We start from the raw sequence: 24526 nt of genomic DNA, 5'->3' as shown, positions 1-24526 counted from the left end.
TCTGGTTACTATAGCGACAGCCGCGGGGTGACCCAAGTGCTCCTCCCTCCCTCCTCCCAAACCGAGACAGATGACGGCACCGCGCTGACTGCGCCAAATTCCAGCCAATGGGCGGCTGCTCCCGCCTCCCTTCCGCCAGCCCTCCCTCCCTCCCCGCCGAGAACTCGATTCACAAATCTGGACTGGGGATTTCCGGCTCCAGGCCGGGTGCAAGGGCGCCGGGCGGAGGTCGGGGGAGAGTCGAGGTCTGTCTTTCTAGGAGGGCAAAGGGAAGCCGCCCTTCCTGACTTCTCGGGCCAGACTCCTATAACTCGAAACCAGAATAGATGACACCCTACTCTCAAATTATCCGGACGACCTCGTTGAGGCGCGGCTGGCAGCTCTTCCTGCCCCTACAAGCCCCCACCCTGCCCGAGCGCGCCCTTCAGCACCACGGACAGCGAACCGGGGCACTGTCTTTGTCAGCCTCGCCTGGTTCTCTCTCCTACCCTTGAGGTCTCGGCAGCGACCAGGGTCAGAACCGCCAGTGCTCTACTGGAGCCAGGCTTCCTTGGGCCAGTGAAACAGTGAACGGGGCGCTTAGCCATGTGGCTAAAAAGGCAACAGAGACCAAACAGGGATCTCAGGCTAAATAGCTTATTTCTCTTCTTTCAACCCCAAAGAATTAGCACCCGTCTTCCAGAGTGGCTGTGTCCCAGCATCCTTGGAGATAAAGGGTCAGGTCTGAATTCAAGCGAGGATGGACCTCCCAAGGCTCCCCTGGTTGGACGAGTGACAGGAAGCAGCCTTGAAGCAGTCTGGTGTGGGGGTGGGGGGAGGCGTGTAGGGCTGACTGGCAGTCAGGTCCCACCTGAGAGGGGTGAACACAGATTCAGTCAGGCCTGAATGGACTCTTGACCGGATATATAGTGGGGAGAGATGGAGGAGGAAGAGAAAAGCAGCAAAAATAACTAGCTAGTTCTGTCTTAAAGGACCACTCTGTAGAAAGGGGAACAACTTCTGCTGTCTTCATCACTTAATCCCTGAATTGCCTGGGCATTAAAGAGGAGCTAGGTCAGACAAGATGGAGGCAGGGGTGGGGGGGATTCAGCTTTATCATCAGGCCTCAATCTTTGGCTACCTCACTTTACTGTCTGTACAACGGAAGTCAATGAGGGGTGGACGGAAAGGGTAGCAGTTCTCAGGGACTCAACCTTCCCCTCTACCCCCAAGGCGATCCTCCTGCCTGTGACAATCCTACTATGGCTCCCACTTCCTCCCTCCCAGGACCCAAAGAAAGGCCGGCGCAAAACCATCTGTAGGCGCTTCCAGCGCTTTATAGTTCTCTCCGGGACAGACGGACAGACAGACAGTGCGGCCCGCGCCGTTGGCCCGCATCATTGGCACCTTGGACACGGCACCAGGCCCAACCCAGTCCCTGGTGCCCTGCCGGGAGGATTCCGGTCCGGCCTCAAAGCAGCACCTCAGACAGCTCCCGGCCCAACACCCACTCCCCCACCCCCCCACCCCCACCCCTCCCTCCGGAAACAACCAAATAAATTAAAAGGGGGAAAAACAAAAACACCTAAGGATAAGGAAAAGGGGTGCCCCTCCCCCAGAGTAAGAAGAGTTTTCTGTTTCCTCCCACCCTTCCGCTGAGGCGCCGCCGCCGCCGGGGTAGCCTCCTAGGTTGCTCTTGCTCCCAAACCTCAGCCTCCTGAAGCCGGCATCCCCTTCCCCCACAACTCTCGGCATGCAACACGTTGGAAAAGGTAGGGAGAGGCGGTGGGGGTAGGACGAAGGACCATCCTGGTGGCTGTCTGGGCTCCTGGGGCTGCAGTTTCTCGCCACATGTCAGTCGACCCAAATTAAGAACTAATGTTCCATTTGGTCTAGGGAGGTGGGTATGAGGGTTCAGTCGGGGGAAGAAATGTAAGCTGACATAGGCGGAGCAGGGAAGGCAGACAGGAGGAAAGAGGCGAGGAAAAAGAGAACAAGAAGGGGAGAGGGGGACACAGGTGCAGAAAGAGAAACGGGGGCAATGAGAGATAGTTAGGTGGGGGGTAAGATGGAGACGGAAACACACACCCAAGGAAGGGAAAATGGAAAGGCAGAGGAGGAGATGGGAAAGCAGACAGGAGGGAAGATGAAGATACAGGGAGGAGGTGAGGAAATGGACAAAACCGAGAGAGGGCTTAAACACACAGAAGGGAAGAGGGAGACCCGGGCAGATTGAGAGACGAGGGCGCAGACAGAAAGGGTGAGGTCGGGGGTCCCCCTCCCGCGCCCACCCCCTCCCCCACCCAATGCCCAGCAAATCTAGACTCCGCGGCCTCTGGCGTCCTGGCCTCCACCTTCCCCTGCGGGACAGGGGCGGCTCCTCCTCCGGCCCGGCGCGGAGCGGCGGTAACAGCGGCGGCGGCGGCGTGATGGTCCCAGGGGCTCCAAGTGTGTGTCAGGGACTGGGGTGGGGGGTGGGCGCGGCCCTCGGTATCCCTAGCGGTCCAGGTTCATAGTCCAGTGCTTGGCTCCGGTCGCGCAGCTGTCCCTGGCGGCCGAGGAGGAGGCTGGGGCCGCAGGTGCGCCCCCGCTGGGTGGACCCCCGGCGCCGGCGGCGGCCTCGCCCTCGTTCTTGAGGTCTTGAAAGACCTGCGTGAAGAAGTGGGGGTCGGCGTTGAGCCGCAGCATCTGCGGGCTGAGCCGCTGGATGAGGCGCAGGCAGCGTTGCCAGAAGCGCTCCTTGTCGGGCTCCACGAGGAAGGGCTTGAGCGGGTAGGAGATCTCGTTGCCCATGTAGGAGTAGGCGAGGTAGAGGCAGGTGAGGAAGGCGGCCTGCAGCTCGGCGGCCGACGCCAGCTCATCCCCGCGCAGCGACTCGCGGCACAGCAGGTACACGAATACCAGGTTGGCGGGCGTAATGAAGGCCTGGTCTTGCCAGCCCTGCAGCAGCAGCGAGCGGTCCACTCCGCGGAACCAGCCCACCAGCTCGCCCGGGCTCAGCTCCTTGAGGCGGTAGCAGCGTCGGCACACGAAGTCGCCCAGGCAGCGCAGCAGCTCACCGGTGGACGCCTGCACGATGACCCTGCGCGGCGAGCCGCCAGGCACCGGCGGGGCGGCCTGCGGGGCTGGGGGCGGCGGCGGCGGAGGCTTTCCCCCGCCTGAGCCCGGCGGCGGGGCGGCCGCGCTGCCCCCCGACGGCGGCTCGCAGGTGGCGGCGGCCGCGGGCACGGTGGGCACCGGCACCGCCAGGGGCTTGGCGGCGCCGCCGCCGTCGGGGGGGTCCCGGCCCTTGCGGAGAAGGTTCTCGCGGTTGCGTTGCTGGACTAGAGGGTCGGGGCCCGTGGACGCGGGCTTGGGCGTCACCTTCTTGCTGCCTTTCTTCTTCTTGGCAGACGCGGCCACCAAGCGCTTCCAGGTGAGCGCCGAGATGAGCACGGACGGCCGCTTGAGCCGGCTCTCGCCTTTGCCGCCCTTGCCTACTGGCGGCGCCCCGTAGCCCCCCAGCGCCTCGTCCCCGGCGGGCGGCGCCTTCTTCTTCTCCTCTGGCAGCCCGCCGGGCCTCCGGCCCTTGGCCGAGGAGGCGGGGGAAAGAGACAGCACCGTGCCCATCCTGCAGAGCGGGGCCGGCGCCCGGGCCCCGGCGGGAACCGCGGGCAGCGCCGCCGCCGCCGCCGCCGCTGCTGCTGCAGCCCCCGGGGACCCGGCGGTGGGGGGCCTAGCCCCGGCCCGGGCGCGGGAACGGGCGGGGGAAGGTGGCTGCTCGGCTGCTCGCGGAGGCTGCTCCGAGTCTGAGCTGCGCCAGCTGCAGCGTCAGCCCCACCCCTTGGGCCCCTTCTTTGGCCGCGCCGCGCCCCGCCTCACGCAGCCAATCCTCGCCCGATCTACCCTCCTGACCGGCAGCTCCTCTGACCAATAGAATCTCGCACGCCAATCTCGAGTCCCGCCCCACCCCCACCCTCTGTCTCCGGTCCTTTCCCTTCACCAGAAAGGGAAAAGGAGGAAGAGGTGGTGGTAGTTCAAGTGGTCCCCTCGGGGTCAGAGCTGGGGGCGGGGGAAAGGGTGCTCCCACCTCCTCCGGCTCCTAGGGCCCTAGGTCAGCTTAATTTTGTGCACTGGATCGTGGTAGCAGAAAAGCCATGGGAACAGCCTCCCCGTTTTGATTATGTGTTGGGGCAGCGTGGGCAGTGAGTGCCCTCATCAGGGTGCCCGGGTCCCAGGCTGGGCTCACTGCACTGGCTCCTCCAATCTGGCCGTCGGGCCGTTCCTTCCTAGTTCTCTCCTTCCCCCCATCCCCTAGGCCACCACGGAGGACTGCAGCAGGCGCATTTTTGCTCTGCCTGTGACGGGGTGCTGGTGGGGCCTAGGCCTTTCTGCAGGTCACAACCCACCTCCTTGGGGGCGGCAAGACCCTGAGACATATCCCTGAGGCCGCTGTTTGCTGGCCTGATTCTCTGCAGCTGAGTCTGTGGGGAGAGGCCCTGGGCTCTGGTCCCTGGCAGGCTCCTCATGTGCTCTTCATCCTCACCAGCACACCGGGATTCCACCCTTGGGTGGATGATGGATAGTTGTTCCCTGGTGAAATGCTAGAAAACGGATAGGTTGGTATGCCCAGGTTTGGACAGAAGGGGCCTTCTGTACAGAGGGTTGCCCAAGACGGTTGGCCCAACCTCCAGCCCAGCTTTGGGTCCAGGTTAAGGTAGGTTTTTATCATCAAAAGCTTCCTACCATTCAGGTCCCAGCTGTCCCCACTCCCAGCTGCAAGCTGTTCGGCTGGGTCCTGCTCATTTCTCTCTGGGTTTTTCTGTTCCCTCCTCAGCGCCCACAAGCCTTTGTCCTGGATTTGGGACTCTTGGGCCTTACCTGCAGGTCCTGAGCCCAGCTGGTCCTGGAACTGTTCTATCTGCCTTATAGGGCAGTGTCCATCCTTCTCCGGGCCTGCTCTCTGTCTCCCCAGCACAGGAGTCTTCCAGCTTCTTAAGTGGGCCTTGGAGGTGAGTATGATTCAGAGAGGAGGCTGCCTATAAATTCAGCAAAATCCTCAGAATTGTCCCTGGGGTCACCTCCATGCTCCTCACAGACCACCAACGCAGCTCCAAGGATCCACTGCTGTCAGGGTTGGTGTGTAGGCACACGTGTGTGTGGTTCATCCCAGAAAGACTGTTCCAGAATCCCCTTGGGCTGGAGCTCCTGCTACCAGAGGCACTAGCTTTTCTCAGCTGCCCATAGGCCCCACTCACTCACCCGCTCCTGGAGGCCTGTGGTCTGGCTGTCTTGATTCTCTTTCTCTTTACCACCGTACACACGCAGACGGGTACCCCATCCCTGACTCAACGCCCCATGTGCACTTTCTCAGCAGGGTCTCTCCTGCTGTCTTAGACCTGATCTTTATCCTCTCGCAGCCCCAGCTGACCTGCCCAATCTCTCATTGTCCCCATAGCTGCAGAAAACGTTCCCTCTTTTCAGCTCCTGTAATTGGTCCCACTTCCTCCTACAAGGCCTTCTGAGTCAGTCTTTATCTGACACCCAAGGAACAGTCGGTTCACCGATAGTTGAGGACATGCCCCATAGAGACTGAGTTGCACTGGCAGAAACACTGGGCATGTGGATCTGAATGGCACGTGGGTCCCGGCAGCTCTGCCCGTAGGAGTCCCAAGTTGATGTAAGGCCTATTGTTGGTGTCGTTTAGGACAAGATCTTCTCTACAGCACCCAAAGTTGTCACCACCATGGGACCCCCACTCTGGGGCCAGCTGTGACCTCCTGCTGTCCTCTTAGTCAGAATCAAGAATTTCCTCCTCTGCTTCAGGGTCAGCACACCAGACGCTTTAAAAGGTCTCACTCCCTCTTTTAACCTTGCCCTGCCTCAGACCCTCTCTCTAGCCCTCACACTCTTCACTCCTCCAGTCTGGTTATCCCTCCCAAATCTCTGAGCTCCCACCACTGGGCCAGAACCGTCCCTCAGATCACCACCCTGCCTTCTGTCAAGCTCTTGAAATTCCACCTCCTCCAGGAAGCCTCTTTGGATTTATTGGACTGGCCCTGATATCATTCTGACATCAGTCTCTCTAACTTCTTACCCCAGCAGCAGCTGCTACACAACAACTTGGTTAAGGGCTAGACTCTGAGTCCCCAGTCCAAGATGTGCAAGATGGATCTGGATGGGCTTTTCAAGGACAAGCAGACAAAATAATGAAAACTGACCCATAAAGAGCGACCACATTTCCGTTATGAAAAAGCTGGAGGCATTAAGGGATGAGAGAAGGATGTTATGTTTCTACAGGGTCGAGGCCAGGGGGCAGCATAGTGAAACCAGAAAGACATCATGAGAAGGTGGGCTTTACAGCAAGGCAGTGACTTCCCCCACTGCAGCTGCAAGTGTACTTTTCATTTGGGCTGCATTTGGGTCTGTAGTCCGTGATTGACTCATTTATTTATAGTAGTATCTGTATGTTGCTTCTCATCGGTCCATTTCCTGTGGACGTACATGCTCCTCTGGGACAGTGCTGGCTTAGTAGACTCCCTTAGATGAGAAACCCACCGAGGCCAGGCTCCTCGTCTGTCTCCATCGCTTTGTAGGTTATCTAGATCAGTGCCCTGTCCAGAGAGTTAGTTATTCCTGAAGATTCTTTAAGGCATGAACTGCAGGGCCAGACCAAGAACTGGGGGCCTGGACTAAGGTTTTACCCTGTGTAGGAACATGGCCTTATTGATGAGGATCTCCACCAGTTTCAGCCTAGAGATGAGCCTTCCCAGAACCCCCGGGATGCTGAGCCTCATCTTGAAGGGAACATCTCCAGGTGATGCTGCTCAGATTTCTCTGCCCTTTGGCTGTTTTTATTTCCTTTTCTGAGAGATCAGAGGCCAGGAGGCAGGAGGCGGGAGTTCTAGTCCCTGGCTTCTAAACTGAATGACTTGGGGAAGTCATTTCAGCTCTCTGGGCCTCTCTTTCTTCATATTAAAATGCAAAATTCTATAAACTTTACTTTCATTATCAGACAAAGAAATGAATATTTGGGGCTGGCCTAGTGATGCAGCAGTTAAGTTTGCACATTCCGCTTCAGCAGCCCAGGGTTCACTGGTTCAGATCCTGGGCATGGACATGGCACCGCTTGTCAAGCCATGCTGTGGCAGCGTCCCACATGTAAAGTAGAGGAAGATGGGCACAGATGTTAGCTCAGGGCCAGTCTTCCTCAGCAAAAAGAGGAGAATTGGTGCAGATGTTAGCTCAGGGCTAATCTTCCTCAAAAAAAGAAAGAAAAGAAGGAAGAAAGGAAGGAAGGGAGGGAGGGAGGAAGGAAGAAAGAAAGAAAGAAAGAAATATGAATATTAAAGGAATAAGATAACATCTTGGGGATTGGACTTAAAAATGATTCCTAAAGCCTCTTCCAGTTCTGTGGTTCGGATTCTAAATAAAATCTGTCCTATGAATCTGTTTCCCGCTCTAGCTCTGACCCTGCCTGGTTCTCCCTGATCTGTTTCTGGCTGGCGGGCTCGGTCTTGTGTGCACAGCATCCGTGTGAGGCCTGCACTTCTGCAGTGCAGCCCAGGAGACAGAGGGCGGGGTGCTCAGACTCTCAGCAATGTAAACCTCTCTAGGTCCCTCCAGGCTTTGGAGGGGATCCTGAAAGGTGGTGCGGCAAAGGACCAGATGCCAAGGTGGGCGAGGTCCATAGTCTCCCCAGTAAACATCAAGGCTGGGGGTCCCAGAACCCAAGGTCATTGCATCCCCACGTCTCCAAGGGGCCCCTACAAAGAGGCTAATGACAAAGAAGGTTCTTTCAAGAGCCAGGACAGAGACTGAGCCTGGGCATCTGAATGCCTGGATTTTGCTGCCCCCCCATTCCTTCACTGATCCAGTACCACCACCCTAGGGTCTCAGCTCCTGGGGTTTGCAAACGAGGAGGACACGCAGCATCCCAGCCATCCCTTCATCTCCTGAGGACCTTACCCCAGGGGAGCTGGGGTGGGAGGGAGGAAGGCCCCTGGTAGGCCATGGAGGGAGCAGAGCCCCTCCCCAGGCAACAGTAGGAAGTGGGGAAAGGGGGTGAGCAGGGAGAAGAGATGAACCTGACAAAGGAGGTGCTGCCAGCTGATGGGAGGGAGACTCCGCATCCTCATGTCTCCCCTTCCAGCAGGCCCCTTGCTAAAAGGACTTAACTGAGGAGCCTGAATATAGGTTTTTTAGAACAGAGAATAGGGTTGATAAGCACAGATGAGAAAGTGGTGCCCTGGGGCAGAGAGAGAAGGGACCAATGCTGAGATTCTGGAGGGCCCAGGATTAAGGGTGAGGCAGGGACAGGGGTGAGCTGGGGGCTCCTTTACCTAGCCATAAGCTCTGCTTCCTTCCTGAATGGAAGGGGAGGCCTTGCTCCCCCTTCTAGCTCACGGATGCCAGCCTTCCCTCATCCTCATCCCTGGATAGTCTCTCCCCAGCTGCCTGGCTCCTGCCTCCATCTCCCTTTGTTGCCCCCTGAGAACAGTTCTCTCTGTGCAACCCTTCTAGCACTCGCCAGTTCCTTTATTTCTCAGATCACCTTCTCCCGCCTCCACCCAGCCCCTTTTTTGCCTCCTCCCTTTCGCCCCCCACCCCAGGCATCACCCCCCTACCCCATCCTCTCCCTGCCCCTGCTGGCGCCCAGCATAGCACTCCAGAAGTAGGAGCAGATCAAGAAGGGTGGGGGCGGTGGCTGTTGCTTTTCTGGGATATTCTTAGCCTGTCTGGGGGCTGGAGCTGGAATCAGCGTTTCCATCTCAACCAGGCAGGTGGCTGCAGGGAAGCTGCCGCTGCGACTGGGTCTTCATCTGGTTCCACTTCCCTGTCCTCCTCTGACTCAATTCCACTCCGTGAGCAGAGACCCTCCGTGAGTTCTGCCTTCTCATCCCTGTGCCCTGGCATAGGGGGTTCCCTCTGCCCTGACCTAGCCCCAATGAGGCTGAAAACCCTGCTCTTGGAGACTCTTGGGGAAAGAAAAGGGTCCTCGAGAACTCTAGCTCAGATGTTCGCTGGATCCACACACAGCCTTTGCCTCTCCGCCCCAAGGCCCGCTTTCGTCTGCCCCAACAACCCCTATGTGGTACTTGGTCCCTGGACTCTAGCCATGAGTCGCTCAGGGGCCCTGGAGTTCTCGGAGCTTCCTCCTGAGGAAGTCTGAGCCCCGGGGTCCAGGCGTCCTTTGGGATTGAACCAGGGGCTCACTGGCCCAGATTCCTTCATTAACAGAAGGAGGGGACGGCCAGAGATCTGACTTATTCACAAATAGCTCAGAAAACATTTGCCACCTTAAAAGAGACAGACAGTGCGTGGTTCTAGGGTCACGTGGTTCTGGGGTTCCCGCATGGGCTCTAGGGTCACGAAGGTCTGGCTTCAAACCCAGCCCTTCTGCCTGCGAGCTCGGAGACTTGGGACAAGTTTCTTAATTCTTCTGAGGTCCGCAAAAGTGGACCATCATAGGGTTGTCTTGAGATTTTACTGTGTCTCACGATGCCCCACAGTGTTTGTATATTGCACATACATGGTGCTCGGTGTTCAAAAAAATGTGAGTTATTACAAATTATATTGTCATTGTTTTTACAGAGGAGGAAAGGTTTGCTTGACCTGTACCATTAGCATGTTTGTTTGTTTTCTCAATAGAACATTCTTCATTAAAGGGCCGACGTGGTTCTATCATTTCTTTTTGTTTGGTTCTTTAGGCCCAAATTTTCAGCTGTCCCTTCCTTCTCGGCTATGGTGCTGACAGCTATTGCTACTCAAACTGTTCCTGGGGGGTTGTTTGATTTGGTTCCTGAGGTCACGAAGACCTGACAGTATATTGGGCACCGGTCCCCTTCTCTAGTACACTGTAGGCCTCGTTGATTTTGTGAACCTCTGTGTACCTGCTATGTGCCAGGCACCGCACCGACCCCACGTCCTGACTGTGCTTTTCATGGGGAGTCTCTGGCTGCTCATCCCACACCCTGCTGTGCCTCCAAATCTCCAGAGGCTCCATTGAGAGTCAGGTCTGCTTTTCAAGGGCTTTGAGAAAATGTCCTACAAAATTATAAAATCCACGTTAGGAAATACTATTTGAGAAACTGTAGCATATAAGGTACTGGGCTCAGCACTGGGAACACGAGAAAATGTGAGGTAGGGCTCCAGCCTTCAAAGAACGGACAACAGAGGCGATAGAGATCTGAAAAATAACGATAAACAGCAGTAAATTGATCAGGGTCCTGTGATCAGTTACAGAGGATGCTAATTCTGCCCATCCCCCTCCACCTTCCACCACTGCAGCTAATCCGTCTCCAGCTTGTCCTGAATTCTTACAGGTAAGCAACCACTGGCAGGGAGTTAAAGTCAATTCTTAACTGAGGTCCAGTTCCTCCATCTAGTGTCATGTCCTCTCCTGTCCATAGCCTTCCCTGTCCCACCCCAAGCTGTGATGACGATAAGCACTTTTCCCAAGGCAGAGATGCAACTCCCTGCTCGCGGTGACAGGTTCCTGCCGTCTGAGCGTGAGGGTTAATGAGTAACTGCTTGTGTGAAGAGCTCTGGGCCTGCTCACTGGTCCAACAGCTTAGCTGGACAGGAGCCACTTCCGTTTCTCTCTTATTTGTCCAGGATTAGGGGCAAGTGGGGATGGGTTTTGAAACAGGTTCATTAATTTACACATTCCTCTCCCTGATCTCGAAATATAAAGGCAATCTTTTATTTTTAGCTCCTTTGAGTAAAAAGACAATTCTAATTTTACGAGCTAGAGCCCCACATATGCTCACTTTGGATTTTGAGTAGGGAGCAGAGAAGAGTAAGAAGATCGTCCACTAGGTAATTGGTAGCCCCTTCACTACTCTGCTCAGCCAAACCACTGGGGAGAGCTTCGTAAAAATATAATTTCGGGCTACCTCAGACAAATGGAATTATAATTTTTTCAGGGGGGCTCAAGGTGGCATCACTATCAGAAAATGTTAAGAGTGAGAAGAAAATCCTGGGAGATGGCTGGATCCCACCTACTCTTTCTGCTGAGCATCACTGTTGTTGCTGCTGGCTGAGCACCCAGCCCTCCATGGTAAGAATACTCTACTTTGCCTTTGGGAAACCACTTCTCCCACACTCCCAATCTATGTGGTTTACATGGGGCAAGCCCCACCTAGACCCCAAGGGTGGATTCAAGACACAGACCTGACCAGCTACCATCCTGGTCACAATGGATCAGGATGGGCTGGTGACACAACAAGACTCAATTCTTTGAATTTTAAACTAGAACTATTGGGAATGAGATACTGTCCCTCCTCTGAGGTTGCTAAGCTGGTAGGATGAAAGACTTGAGATGCTGGTGACTCTCTTGCCCCTACATAGAGAGAGGTCACCTGAACTAATATGCAGGAAAACAGAGTCAACAGACGGAGGGAGAGATTTTAGCCCCTGCATCCAGCTGGGCCTGGTGCAGATCTATGATCCAATAAACGCCCCTGAACTTCACAGTTTTCCTAATCTTAAGATAATTTGAGTCACAAATCTAATACGTACACGCAAAAAAATCCTGACTAATAGAACTTGTCGCCTGGAAATCTTCTTTCTGGAAATTTGTCATAGCTTCAGAGAAGTACGTGTTTGGTCTTAATGACCAAGGAGGGTAGTGACAACCACATCAGGTTGTCAGTGAAGCACTGAATCTGGAAAAGACATTGTTGACCACAACCTGGGCTCTGACCTCAAGGCCTCTTTCCAGCTAGGTTTCTCAGACGTTCCAGTCCAAACCATAGCTGGTGGTTGGAGTTCATCACAGAGTCATATGTTGCTTAATGATGGGCATACATTCTGCGAAATGTGTCGTTAGGTGATTTCGTCATTGTGCGAACATCATAGGCTGTATGTACCTAGGCTGTGTGGGAGTAAGCTTATGGGACCATCTTCGTATATGTGGTCTGTTTCGACAGAAATGTCATTATATGGTGAATGGCTGTGTCCAAATGATCTTCCCTTCGCCCTTACCTTTTCAACCTCACCCTTTACTCTGCCCCCACCACACTGGCCTCCCACTTTTGGCTTTGCACTGGTTATTTTCTCCTCTTGGAACGTTCTAGTTATAGGCTGGGCTTACTTCCTCATCTCATTCAGTCTTTGGTCAAAAGCCATTGTTTTAATGAGGTCTACACTACCCAGCCTGCTATGGACTGAATTGTGTCCCCCCCAATTCATATGCTAAGCCCTAACCCCCGATGTGATGGTATTTGGAGATGAGGCCTTTGGGAGATAATTAGCTTTGGATGAGGTCCTGAGGGTAGGGCCTTATGATGGGGTTAACACTCTTACAAGAAGAGATACCAGAAATCTTTGCTTGTGCCCTCTCTCTCCCTCTGCTACGTAAGAACACAGTAGAAGACATCATCCCCTCTCCAGTCCAAGCTCCTGCCTCTCTCTCCTCAAGACCTCCGCAGTTTTCACTTCCCCAGCACAATGTTCTCAATGAGTTTAGGCTCTCACAAAACTGGAAGAGAGGTGGCCTAGAGGCAGCATCTGAAACACCAACTTTTTGGAGGCCAGGCATGCCAACGGGGACTGGAGGAAGGAAAAGAGAGAGTCAGAGGCTCCAGGCTCAGTCCTTGGACCTCCTCTCTCTTTCCATTCACTCCGTAGGTGAAATTCACCCATGTGCTGATGACTTTCACATTTATATCTCTAGCTAAGGTCTCTCCATTAAACACTAGACCTCCTTGAGGTGTCCACTTGGATGTATAGGCATCTTGACATGTCAAAAACCAACTCTTCATACCCCCTCTAAAACTATTCCTGCTGTCATCCTCATTTCTGTTAACAGAAAGCCTAGTCTACTAATTGCTCAGGACAAAAGCCTTGAAATCATCCTTGACTCTTCTTTTAATTTCATAACCATTTCCAATCCACCAGCAAATCTTCATGGTTCTGCCTTCAGAATATATCCAGAATTCAACCCCTTCATGTCACCCACACTGCCTCCACTGTGGCCCAAGCCACCATCATCTCTTGCTTAGTTTATTGCAGTAGCCTTCTAACTGGTCTTCCTACTTCTTCTCTCCCTGCGGTTTATTCCCAAAATGGCAGCCGGAGTGGTCCTGTTAAAAACGGAGTTCAGTTCATGTCACCCCTCTGCTTGAAACCTTCCAAAGGCTTCCTGCTCACTCAGAGTAAAAGCCAAAGTCCTTACTACCACCCAGAAGGATCCATGTGGTGGATTGAAGATGGCCACAAGTTCTTTGACACTCCCCTTGTTGAGAGGTATATTAGTGCCTGTCCTGTGCCCCTTGAATCTGGTGGGCTTCATGACTACTTTGACCAATAGAATATGGCAGAAGTGCCACTGTGCCTATTTCTGGGGCCAGGCCTTAAAAGACTAGCAACTTCTATTTCTTCTCTTTTGAAACATTTGCTCTTGGAACTTTGAGCCACTACGTAGGGAAGCCAACCATCTGCTGCAGAGACCACGTGGAAAAGCCCTAAGACTTCATGCAGAGGAGAAGGGGCCCAGCCGAGCCCAGCCTGCCAGTCACTCCACCAAGGCCCCAGACACGAGAGTGAAACCATTTAGGACCCTATAGACCAACCCATCTGCCAGGTGAACACCACCAAGTGACTTCAGTTGATGCCACGTGGAGCAGAAAAATCACCAGTTGAGTCCTGTCCAAATTTCTGACCATAAGTTGTGACATATAAAAGGATAGTTGCTGTTTAAGCCACCAAATTTGAGATAATTTCTTATGCAGAAGTAGATAAGCGGAACAGCTTAACCAACCTTCTCCCTCCCATCATCTCCAAGACCTCATCTACTGCCTTTCTCCTCCCTTACTCCTCTCTAGTCCCACTTGCCTCCTCGCAGTTCCTCAAACTCTCCAGAAAATCTTGTGTCTAGGACCTCTGCATGTGCTGTTCCTAGTGTACATTCTTCCGTATACACTTAAATAAAGCTCGATCAGACTATACTCTTTTGAACCCTACTTTTTCAGTTTATAATAAATAATATGCATCTTTCTGTTGGAATATTCTACCAAAACATTTTTAATGGATGTATAGAGTTTGATTCTGCAAATATTTATTTGTTTTACCAACATTTCCTTTGTGAAGGCTTTCTAGTATACAGAAAAGTTGAAAGAATTGCACAATGAAAACCCATATATTTGCCACCTAAACTCTATAAGTAACCTTTAACTATATTTGATTTATCACATATCTATTCCTCTATCAAACATTTTTTTACATAAGATTTAATTTTTCAATATAAAAATTTAAATTTTAAATATCAAATTCAAAATACGTAAGGCTGGGGCTTTTTGAGATGTTTGTTCACTGCAGTATTCTCAGTGCTTACAACAGTGCCTGGCAAATACTAGGCATATAATAAATATTTGAATCAATGAATGAACTCAGGAAATCAATACAAAACTTAATAGTTCAATAAATCATCCTGTCATACAAACATTGAGACACTCAAACCCAGATGTCACTCCAGGACACCTTCCTTGAATGACCCCATTCCCCACCACTCTAGGTTGAGGATCCTCCTCTGTGTTCCCATAACATCCAGGACACATAGCATCTACCTCATTGCCCTTAAAGCATTGTATCCTGATCACTTTATACATCGATTTCCCCTTAGAGATGGTGAGCTTCTTGAAGGCAAGGACCATTTCTCGTTTGTCTTTGTACCCCAGTGCCTGGTCCAATGCCTTGCCCGGTAAACCATAAAATGGCTAATGTGTATTGAGTACTTACATAGAACATGTTCTGTTCCATGTGTGTTGTATGTGTCATGCACTTTATATGTATCACGTCACTTAGCCAGGTCAATAACCCTATGAGGTAGATATTGCTTTCATCATCCGTATTTTACAGAGGAGGAAATTGGGGCACAGAAAGGTTAAGTTATTTGTATGAAGTCAACAGCTAGACAGTCATGAAGTTGGGATTTGAACCTAGGTCGTTTGGTTCCAGCGCTTGTCTTTATGACGCTACACTCCTACACAGAGGTGGCTCGTCTGTAAAACTTATTAATTGTAAGCTTCAGGGACTCTCAGTTGGCCAGATCGCTTCCAAGGTCCTGGGAGGCACCCTAGTAGTGTGTTCAGAGAGTTACATGCTTTTTCTAATATTTGTAAAACTGATATTTTAAACCAAAATTGGTTAAGACTGCTGTCTCTTTCTACCCCAACTTCCCCTCCCTTACACGTCTCCTTATGCAGAGGGTGTTCAAACTCTATGACAGTTTCTGGGGTCAGGGTAAAGGTGGGGTAATATTTATTTGGGGTTAGTGACTGTATTAGTTTCCTGGGACTGCTGCAACAAATTGCCATAAACTTGGTGGCTTCAAACAACAGAGATTTCTCTCTCATAGTCCAGAATCAAAACGTGGGCAAGGTTGTGGCTCATTCCGGAGGCTGTTATGGAGAACCATGCCTCTCTCCTGGCTTCTGGTGGCTGCTGGCAATCCTTTGCTTTCCTTGGCTTGTAGACACATCACTCCAGTCTCGGCTTCTGTCTTCACATCACCCTCTCCTCTGTGTCTCTCTAGACTCCCTCTGCCTTTCCCTTATGAGGACATCTGTCATTGGATTTGGGGCCCATGCAAAATCCAGGATGATCTTGTCTTGAGATCCTTAACTTAATTACATCCACAAAGACCCTTATACCCAGTAAGTTCACATTTGCAGGTTCTGTGGGTTAGGACATGGATATATCTTTTGTTGCAGGGGAGCACCATTCAACCTATACAGTGGGCCATGGCTGTGTAATCTGCAGGCATTTTCTATGTGTAGTTAATTACTAACTATCTCACATCCTTGTGTGAGAATATCTTGCAGAACTTTGACTAGCACCCACTCACTGTGCCAACAGGCTGAGCATCATGATACAGAAGTGAGATCAGAGGTTATATTGCAAAAAGGACATGTCCTACAGCACCTAGAACCAGAAGTGAATGAGCAAGAAAGACAAAGAAGGTTTGAAATGGGGCTGTCAGAAGCTTGTCTGGGGAAGAGTCTTCCAGTCGTCACGTGTGTGAAATTTGTAAATGGAGGATTCAGTTCTCACAGACCCAAGATGGAGCTTCTCTCTCTTGGCAATATATTTGATTATGCCGTGAAATCATACAACTCATATAAGAAGGAAACTTGGTAGTGGTTTTTCCAAGTTAGACAACAATCTTAAAAATTGACATCACATTATCAATGAGTTTTGAAGCCAAAACAAACTTTTTAAAGCTATGAATAATTAAAAATGATTTTGCTCACCTATGCTAGAGGAAAGCCTATCTTTCTATTCTTTCTTAGACACTGATATAAAATCGTTGTCATATAAAGAGGTGATCATAGAGTATGCAGGCAAGAAACATTGTACAAAAGTGTTACAGAGGGGTATGTCAAGAAGTTAACTAATAAAAACCATTATGTTATTTTTTTCTGAATTTTTATGATATTTGTCAACTTTTTAGAATATAGAATTTGTTATGTTTTCTTTCTTCATTCTAAATAACAATTCTCTTTTCTGCCTAATGTTATAATTTTATAATTTCTTTCTTAAGAAGGACTCCGAGATTATATAACTTAAGGCTCCTCAAAATCTACCCTTGCCCCTTAAATAAGACGCAGGCCCCACCCTCAAGGAATTCACGGTTGGATCCTGCACAGATTACAACGAGGCACTCATTCTGGGTAAGACTTCACTCCTCTGGGAAGTGATGTTGCCCTCCCAGCTTCATGTATCAGGACTCCAGATGAACACTCCCACAAGTCCAGAATAATTATAGCTTCCTTTTTTCTTTTTACAGTACAAAGAAGTTTTTTTCTTGACCTGTTTGAGAGTAAGTTGCCAACACATTGCCCATCACCCACGAACACTTCAGTGTGCATTTCGTGTCACAATGGCGTTCTCCTACAAACCACAAGGCGACTGTCAAAATCAGGATGTTAACATGGATGCATCATTACTAAATAATGGACACATTCAACATCTTATTCAAATTTCACCAGTTGTCCCGCTAAGGTCCTTTTTCCCTTCCAGAAACCTATCCAGGATCCCACGTTGCATTTAGTTCTTATGCCTCTTTACTGGTGATTTTAACCTTGATCATTTGATTAAGATGGTATCTGCCAGCTCCTCAACTGTAAAGTTACTCTTCTCCTCTTGTCAAGGTACTTTGAGAGTATGTAAATATCCCATTCCCCATGACATTTTGAATTAATTAATATAGATCATATGGATTCATGGATTCCTCTTTCATTCAATGTGTTGTAATTGTCATTTATTTTGATGTTCAAATTGTCCCAGATTTGGCCAGTGGGAGCCCCTTCAAGCTAGTTTCTCTGTCTCTTTGACAGAATGGATATTATTCTTTGAGCACTTCTTATTTTTTGGCACAAGGAGATATTCCAGTCTTATCTTGTACTTTTCTTGCCTCAGGCCTGGAATCAACCATTTCTCTGAGGACCTCTGGTTCCTTTTAGCAAAGAAAGGCATTTAGAACTGGATGCTAGATGTACTAATTGCTGTTGGGGTGTGGCTACTCCTAGACCTTCTCAGTGGACAGAGCTAAGAAGTATATGCATGTGTACACACACACATACACACATACACATACACACTTCCATATCAACCTATGCATATTGAAAACTTTAGGTTCACACTAGTACCTCCAATTCTAATCCAACACTGCAGTGGTCATTCTAGTTGTACCTCTTTCCATATTTGTAACTCCTTTCTTCAACAGTGAGAAACCTGGCTTCCATTTTCCTCCATATATTTCCTGACTGTATCCATCCCTTTGTATGGTACCAATCTCCCGTCACCCCTACTTTCCCTCTTCCCCAAATCTTCTATAAATGTCCTTCTAACTTCACTTGGGTTCTGATACCCTGTGCAAGGCCACCAGTTATGTGAAAGCTCTTCTCACTCTTCTTGGGGTCTAACACCTCATGCCACACATGGCTGTTTTCCTCATCCTGTTGGAGCACCAACACACGACACCAGGGTGCCTAACGTGTAGATGCCATCCTCAGTCTCCCTGAACTCTGACACCTTGTACTGTACCTTCCTTCCATGGGGATACCCCCCTCACCCCATTCAGGTCCTTATACCCCAGGTCAGATCACTGTCTTATGCAGATACCCATCTCACCCCCACTCAGGCTTGGACGCCTGTGCAGGGCCACCTCCACATCAAGTATCACAATTACTAGTGAAATAGGGTAAGACTTCCCCCTGACATTAAGACCAAGATGAGAATGTCATTATCATTACTTCTATTCAACATTATACAGGAGATCTGAGCTGAAAAGAAAGAAATGGTATAAGGATAGAAAGCAAAAAAATAAAACTGTTTCATTATTCAGACACTACATGACTGTGCATGAAGAAAGTAAAAAAGAATGTACAGAGTTAACCAAAGAGTTTATCAAGGTCACTAGATATAAGGGTCAGCATTAAAAAAATCAATTGTATGTCTACATACACGCAATCACAATTCAAATTGAAAATTTAAAAGTGATGTCGTTTATAATACCATCAAAAACCATCAAATACCAGCACCAGCCTGTGACATAGTGGTTAAGTTCATGTGCTCTGCTTCGGCAGCCTGGGGTTCGCAGGTTTGGATCTCAGGCACAGACCTAGCACTGCTCATCAAGCCATGCTGTGGTGGCATCCCACATGAAACAGTAGAAAGTTGGCACAGATTTAGCTTAGCGACAATCTTCCTCAAGCAAAAAGAGGAAGATTGGCAATAGATGTTACCTCAGGGCCAACTTTCCTCACACAGACACACACATGAAATCAAATACTTAAGAATAAATCTGGGGCCAGCCCTGTGGTCGAGTGGTTAAGTTCATGTGCTCTGCTGCAGCGGCCTGGGGTTTCGCTGGTTCGGATCCTGGGAGCGGATATGGCACCGCTTGTCAGGCCACGTTGAGGCAGCATCCCACATGCCACAACTAGAAGGACCTGCAACTTAGATATACAACTATGTACCGGGGGGATTTGGGGAGATAAAGCAGAAAAAAAAAAAGATTGGTGACTGTTGTTAGCTCAGGTGCCAATCTCAAGAAAAAAAAAGACTCAATTAAAAAAAAAAGAATGAATCTAATGAAAGATGTTCAAGATTGCTCATGCAAAAATATTACTGAGAAAAATTAAAGAAGAGCCAAATAAACGGTGGAAAGAAACCATGTTAATGGACTGTAAGACTCAATAGTGTGTCTATTTCCCCCAAATTTATCAATAGATTAAATGCAGTCCCAATCAAAATCCCAGGAGATGTTTCAATGGAAATTTACAGGCTGGTTCTAAAATTTATACGGAAATCAAAGAGCCAAAATAGCAAGACGATACTGAAGAGAAAGAAGTTGGAAGGCTTATCTACCAGAGAACCAGATATCAAGACCTTTTTTTTTTTTTTTGAGGAAGATTAGCCACGAGCTAACATCAGCCATCAATCCTCCTCTTTTTGCTGAGGAAGACTGGCCCTGAGCTAACATCTGTGCCCATCTTCCTCCACTTTATATGTGGGATGCCTACCACGGCCTTGCTTGCCAAGCTGAGCCATGTCCGCACCCGGGATCCGGGCCTGCAGACCTTGGGCCACCAAAGCAGAACATGCGCACTTAACCGCCGCGCCACTGGGCCGGCCCCTCAAGACATATCATAAAGCTATAATCATTAAGATAGCATGGTATTTGTGCAAGGACAAACAAATGGAGCAGAATAGAGAGTCCACGAACAGATCCCAAGATTTACGGTCACTTGATTTATCACGGAAGTACTGTTCTAACGCCCTGGGGAAAGGATGATTTTTTTTCAGTAAATGGCGCTGGAGAAATTGTAAATCTTAATCTCCATTTCACATTATACACCCAAATCCGTTCTACACGCATCATAGAGCGCATAAAGCTTCTTGAGGATAACATAGAAAAATATTTTCATGATTACGGCAGGCAAAGATTTCTTAAATAGGACATAAAATCACTCATCAATGAAAAATAATTGATAAGTTGGACTACCCTAAAATTAAGAACTTCTGTTTATTGAAAGTTAGGGTTAGGGTTAGGGTTAGGGTTAAGGAGAGTGAAAAGTAAACCCAGAGAATGGGAGAAGAAATATTATATATCTGCTAAAGGATTGGTTCCAGAATATAAAAAGAATCCCAGAATTATAAAAAGAATAAATCAATCAGAAAAAGATTAACTCAACTTTAAAAATAGGTAAAAAAGTTGAACAGGTGTGGTTTTTTTGGTTTGGGTTTTGTGTGTAAGGAAGATTGGCCCTGAGCTAACATCTGTGCCAATCTTCCTCTGTTTTGTATATGGGATGCTCCCACAGCATGGCTTAATGAGCACTGTGTAGGTTCGTGCCTGGGATCCAAACCTGCAAATCCCAGGTAGCTGAAACAAAGCACACGGACTTAACCACTATGCAACCAGGCTGGCCCTGAACACATGTTTTATATGTGGAATAAGTCTAAATGGCCATTAAGCTTTTGAAAAGGTGCTAAACCTCATTAGACATCAGGAAGAATGTAAATTAAAACCACAGTAAGATTCCACTACACCTTATCAAAAAGACTAAAATGAAAAAGACAGACAATATCAAGTGTTGGTAAGAATATGAGCAACAAGAACTCATAAACTGGCACCAGCACTGTGAAAAACACTTTTGCAGTATCTACTAAAGCTGAACATATGTATATCCTGCGACCCAGCATTTTCACTCCTAGGTTTATACCCAACAGAAATGCACATATATTCATCATAAGATATATATTAGGATGTGCTTAGCAGGAATATTTGAAATAGCCCCCTACTGGAAGCCACTTTAATGCCCATCATATTAGTTATCTACTGCTGCATAAGAAATCACTACAAAACTTAGTAGCTTAAAATGCTCAACATTTATTATCTCACAGCCTCTGAGATCAGGAATTTGGGAGTGGCTTAGTTACAGGGTTCTGGTTCAGGGTCTCTCATGAGGTTACAGTGAAGGTTAGCAAAGAGGGGACCGCAGTCATTCGGAGACTTGACTGGGGCTGGAAGACGCACACCCATGCTCATTCCCGTGGCTGGCGGCAGGAGGCTTCGGCTCCTTGCTGAGGGTTGGTCTGAGTCCTCTGCATAGTGTTATTCTGCTCTCTTACGTTGAGTTTCTTCCTCCGAGATTTCTATTTACTGTGTGTTGAGTCTCACCTGCCTGTCTTCAATATTTGTAAGTTTCTCTCTTTGAATCCTTTTCACCTCTTTTAAAATTTCATTCCAATTTTTAACTTTTTCTTCCTTTTCACCTTCTGTTTCTCTTAAGGCATTCTCCGCTGTGTTAATTCACTCTAGCGTTTTTCCAATTTAGCCTTCTCTTCTGAAATTACGTTTTCCTTCGTTCCTAATTCTTCTCTGAGTTCTGTCATCTCGTTTCAGAGTGCCTCTAGCTTTGATTTTTGTTGCTCTTTTATGTCTCGTGTTATTTTTAACGTCTTTTATCTTCTTTCTCAATAGCTGAGGTTACACTTTTGATCTACTCTGTGGGCATGCCTTTCTGGCATGCTGTCTGCCTGTAGGTATAATTGTGGTTCTGCTTCTTATTTTCTTATAACTCTGTAAGGGATTTGGCCTCAATACTTTTCTGTTTGCTTATTTTTACATGAAATTAATTTTCCTGAACTTTTAGGGGGAAGCCCGGCTCAGGGCAGCTCTTCTGACTTCACAGTTCCCTTTTCTGTTATTTTCACGAAGTAATAAAAGATATGGCAGCAGGCTTTCTAAGATTCTGGGCTCTTCTGCCATTCCCATTTTTGTCTGAGCCTTGTCTTGTCTTTATCTCTGGTGTCCCTATCCTGCCCAATTTTGATCCTTCCCCTAGCAGTTTCTTCTCAACGTGGGATTCTGTCCTGGCAGACAGCCCTGATGGCCAGTCTTGAGAGTTCACAAGGCCCACAGGCTCCTTTTCTTCAGACCTTGCTGCAGGCTGCTTGCACTTACCCACTGTTGAATTAGGCAAAACCCCTTCCAATTTCTGCATCTTTCTCAAATTGACCCATGAACACCTATTGGTTATTTTGGTGTCCTCCTGTTCTCACTTCCACCGGAAGCTCACTGCTTCCCTCTGCTTTATTCTGCACAGACGCCAGTTCCACACAGGTCTTGTTGCCTTGTGCTCGCCCGCTTGTATTTTGGGCTTTGTGGGGATATCTTGCCACCTAATTTTGTTGTAAATGTTATCCACGGGTTTTTAGTTTTGTTATCTAATTGTTCTGTTTTCATGTAGGGATTTAGGGTAAAACACTATGCCTCTGCCACAGCTGTCTTCACAGATTTCTAATGTTCTGTATGTTCTTGTGGACGGTAATTGAGTGTGGTCACTTTGTAAAAATTCATTGAGCTGTGCCCTTCATATTTGTGCACTTTGCTGTATGTGTATTATAAATCAATAGAAAGTTTACCGCTGTGTTAGACAAGGTTCTCCAGAGAAACAAAACCAATAGGACGTGTGTATATATACAGAGAGAGTATATGTAATATGTATATTTATATACGTATATACATATATACAGAGAGATGGGAGTGGGGGAGATTTATCTTAAGGAATTGGCTCATTTATCTTAAGGAAAGAGTGGTTATGGAGGCTGGCAAGTCCAAAGTCTCCAGGGGGCACTGACAGGCTGGAGACCCAGGGAAGAGCCAATGTTGTAATTCAAGTCTAAAGGGCATGTTAAAATTAATCATATACCTCCTTAAAAGAACCTTAATTTGAATTTATAGATGAGACTCAGAGATGCTAAGTAACTGGCCCAAGGTTACAGCTACAGAGTAGTGGGTCCAGAAGTACAACTTAGCTCTCCCTGAGGCCAGAGTCCATGCTCTTTCCACGATACCAGGCAACAGTGTTCTAATGGGCTGGTCCCATCTTCATGGCTACTTTGCCGGTCCAAGACAGCAGCCTCCTCAATAAGGGGCTGCAATGGCTTCTGACTGTTCTCACTGCTTTGACCTTCCACCCGGCAGCCAGGCCAATCATTTTAAGACGGAAATCTGATTCCATCACCTAGAACACTTCAGTGGTGTATCACTCTCCTGGTCGTTCAGGCTGCTATAACAAAAATACCATAGACTGGTGGCTTGAACAACAAACATTTGTTTCTCACAGTTCTGGAGGGTGAGAAGATTCATGATCAAGGTGCTGGCAGATTCGTGTCTGGTGAGAGCCCACTGCCTATTTCATAGATGACCATCTTCTGGTCTTCTCACATGGTAGGAAGGGTGACAGAGCTCCCTGGGGTCTCTTTTATCAGGGCACTAATCCCACCCGTGAGGGCTCCACCCTCATGACCTAATCACCTCCCAAGGGCCCCACCTCCTAATACCACTGGGGGTTAGGATTTCAACATATAAATTTTGGAAGGACAGAAACATTCAGTCCATAACGGTCACTAAGAATATAGGTGTAACTTCTATCAAAAAGCCCTAAAAACTGTAGTTTAAATAAGTTAGCAGTTTGTCGTTTGTCACATATAGCCCGACTTGAACAATCCAGGGCTGCTATGGCTGCTCCATGGTGATGAGGATCCAGTTTCCCCCCATCTCATTGCTTTGCCATCCTCAGCATATGGCTTCCATCTCACGGTCTAGGATGGCTCCTCCAGCCCCCACAATCATGTCTGCATTCTAGCCGTGAATAGAAAACAGGAGGAAATAGAAGCCTGCCCTTCTGCTCACAACCCCTTGGTCAGAACTTGGTCACATGGGCAAATCTATATACAAAAGAGTCTGAGAAATGGTCTTTAATTGGGTAGCCATGTACTGAGCCCAAACTCTGGGGTTCAAATACTAAAGAACTAGAGGGGGAAATGAATATAGAGGGACAGCTAACACTCCGTGCCACAAATAGTTTTCCATTGCTCTTACAAAAATGTTTTATATGTCCCTTGGCTTTGCCTTGCTGGGGTCCAGCCTCACCTCCCAGCACACCCCCGTCACTCTCTGCCGTCCAACCACACTACAGTTCCTTGAGTGTTCCACCACCCCAGGGCCTTTGCAGGAACTATTCATTCTGCCTGGAATGCCCTTCTCCACATCGCCTAGGTAACTCCCACTCATTCTTCAGATGTCAACTCAAATGCCATTTCCTCAGGCAGGCCTTCCTGATTCCACTCTGATACGGGTATTTTTCTTAGCCACTCTCATCTACCATGAACACTTCCTCTATAACACTTAGCTCAGTTGTAATTAGACACCTATTTGCTAATTATTCACCTAATTGCCATCCCCTCCTCTAGACTCTCTGTTGACAAAGGCAAGGCCATTTCATCTCTGCCCACTGTTATATCCTCAGCACCTAGTAGATTGCAGGACAAATATTTGCTTTTCTTGAAAGAAAGGACAAATAAGTCACATTGAGTCCTTCAAATTGTCTGGATGATACTGACAGGACAGTTTTGGCTGTGTGGACAAGTTCTCAGACCACACGGCTTGATCCAGAGACTTCTCACTCTACAGTCACTGTGTCAAGCATGGGTTATCTGGGTCCGCCTGTGGGCAGAGAATGGGTTGTTCAAATTCCACGGTGTAAGG

At 48.8% G+C, this 24526-nt stretch overlaps 1 protein-coding gene across 1 annotated transcript; it reads right to left on the bottom strand.

The window, feature by feature from the left end:
• Nucleotides 1–1296: 1296 nt before the first annotated feature.
• CDK5R2 (cyclin dependent kinase 5 regulatory subunit 2) lies at nucleotides 1297–3806 on the bottom strand. Its single transcript, XM_070618319.1, has one exon. It carries the CDS (start codon nucleotides 3586–3588, stop codon nucleotides 2476–2478), a length of 1113 nt encoding a protein of 370 aa, XP_070474420.1. The 5' UTR covers nucleotides 3589–3806; the 3' UTR covers nucleotides 1297–2475.
• Nucleotides 3807–24526: the final 20720 nt, after the last annotated feature.

This window comes from Equus przewalskii, chromosome 5 (genome assembly GCF_037783145.1).
Source record: "Equus przewalskii isolate Varuska chromosome 5, EquPr2, whole genome shotgun sequence".
Classification (NCBI taxonomy): Eukaryota; Metazoa; Chordata; class Mammalia; order Perissodactyla; family Equidae; genus Equus; species Equus przewalskii.
Note: the sequence above shows the minus strand (reverse complement) of the source record. Positions and strands in the feature narration are given on the sequence as shown.

Excerpts from the sequence above, each read along its gene's own strand:
- CDK5R2 (XM_070618319.1), bottom strand. The coding sequence starts at position 3,588 with ATGGGCACGGTGCTGTCTCTTTCCCCCGCCTCCTCGGCCAAGGGCCGG.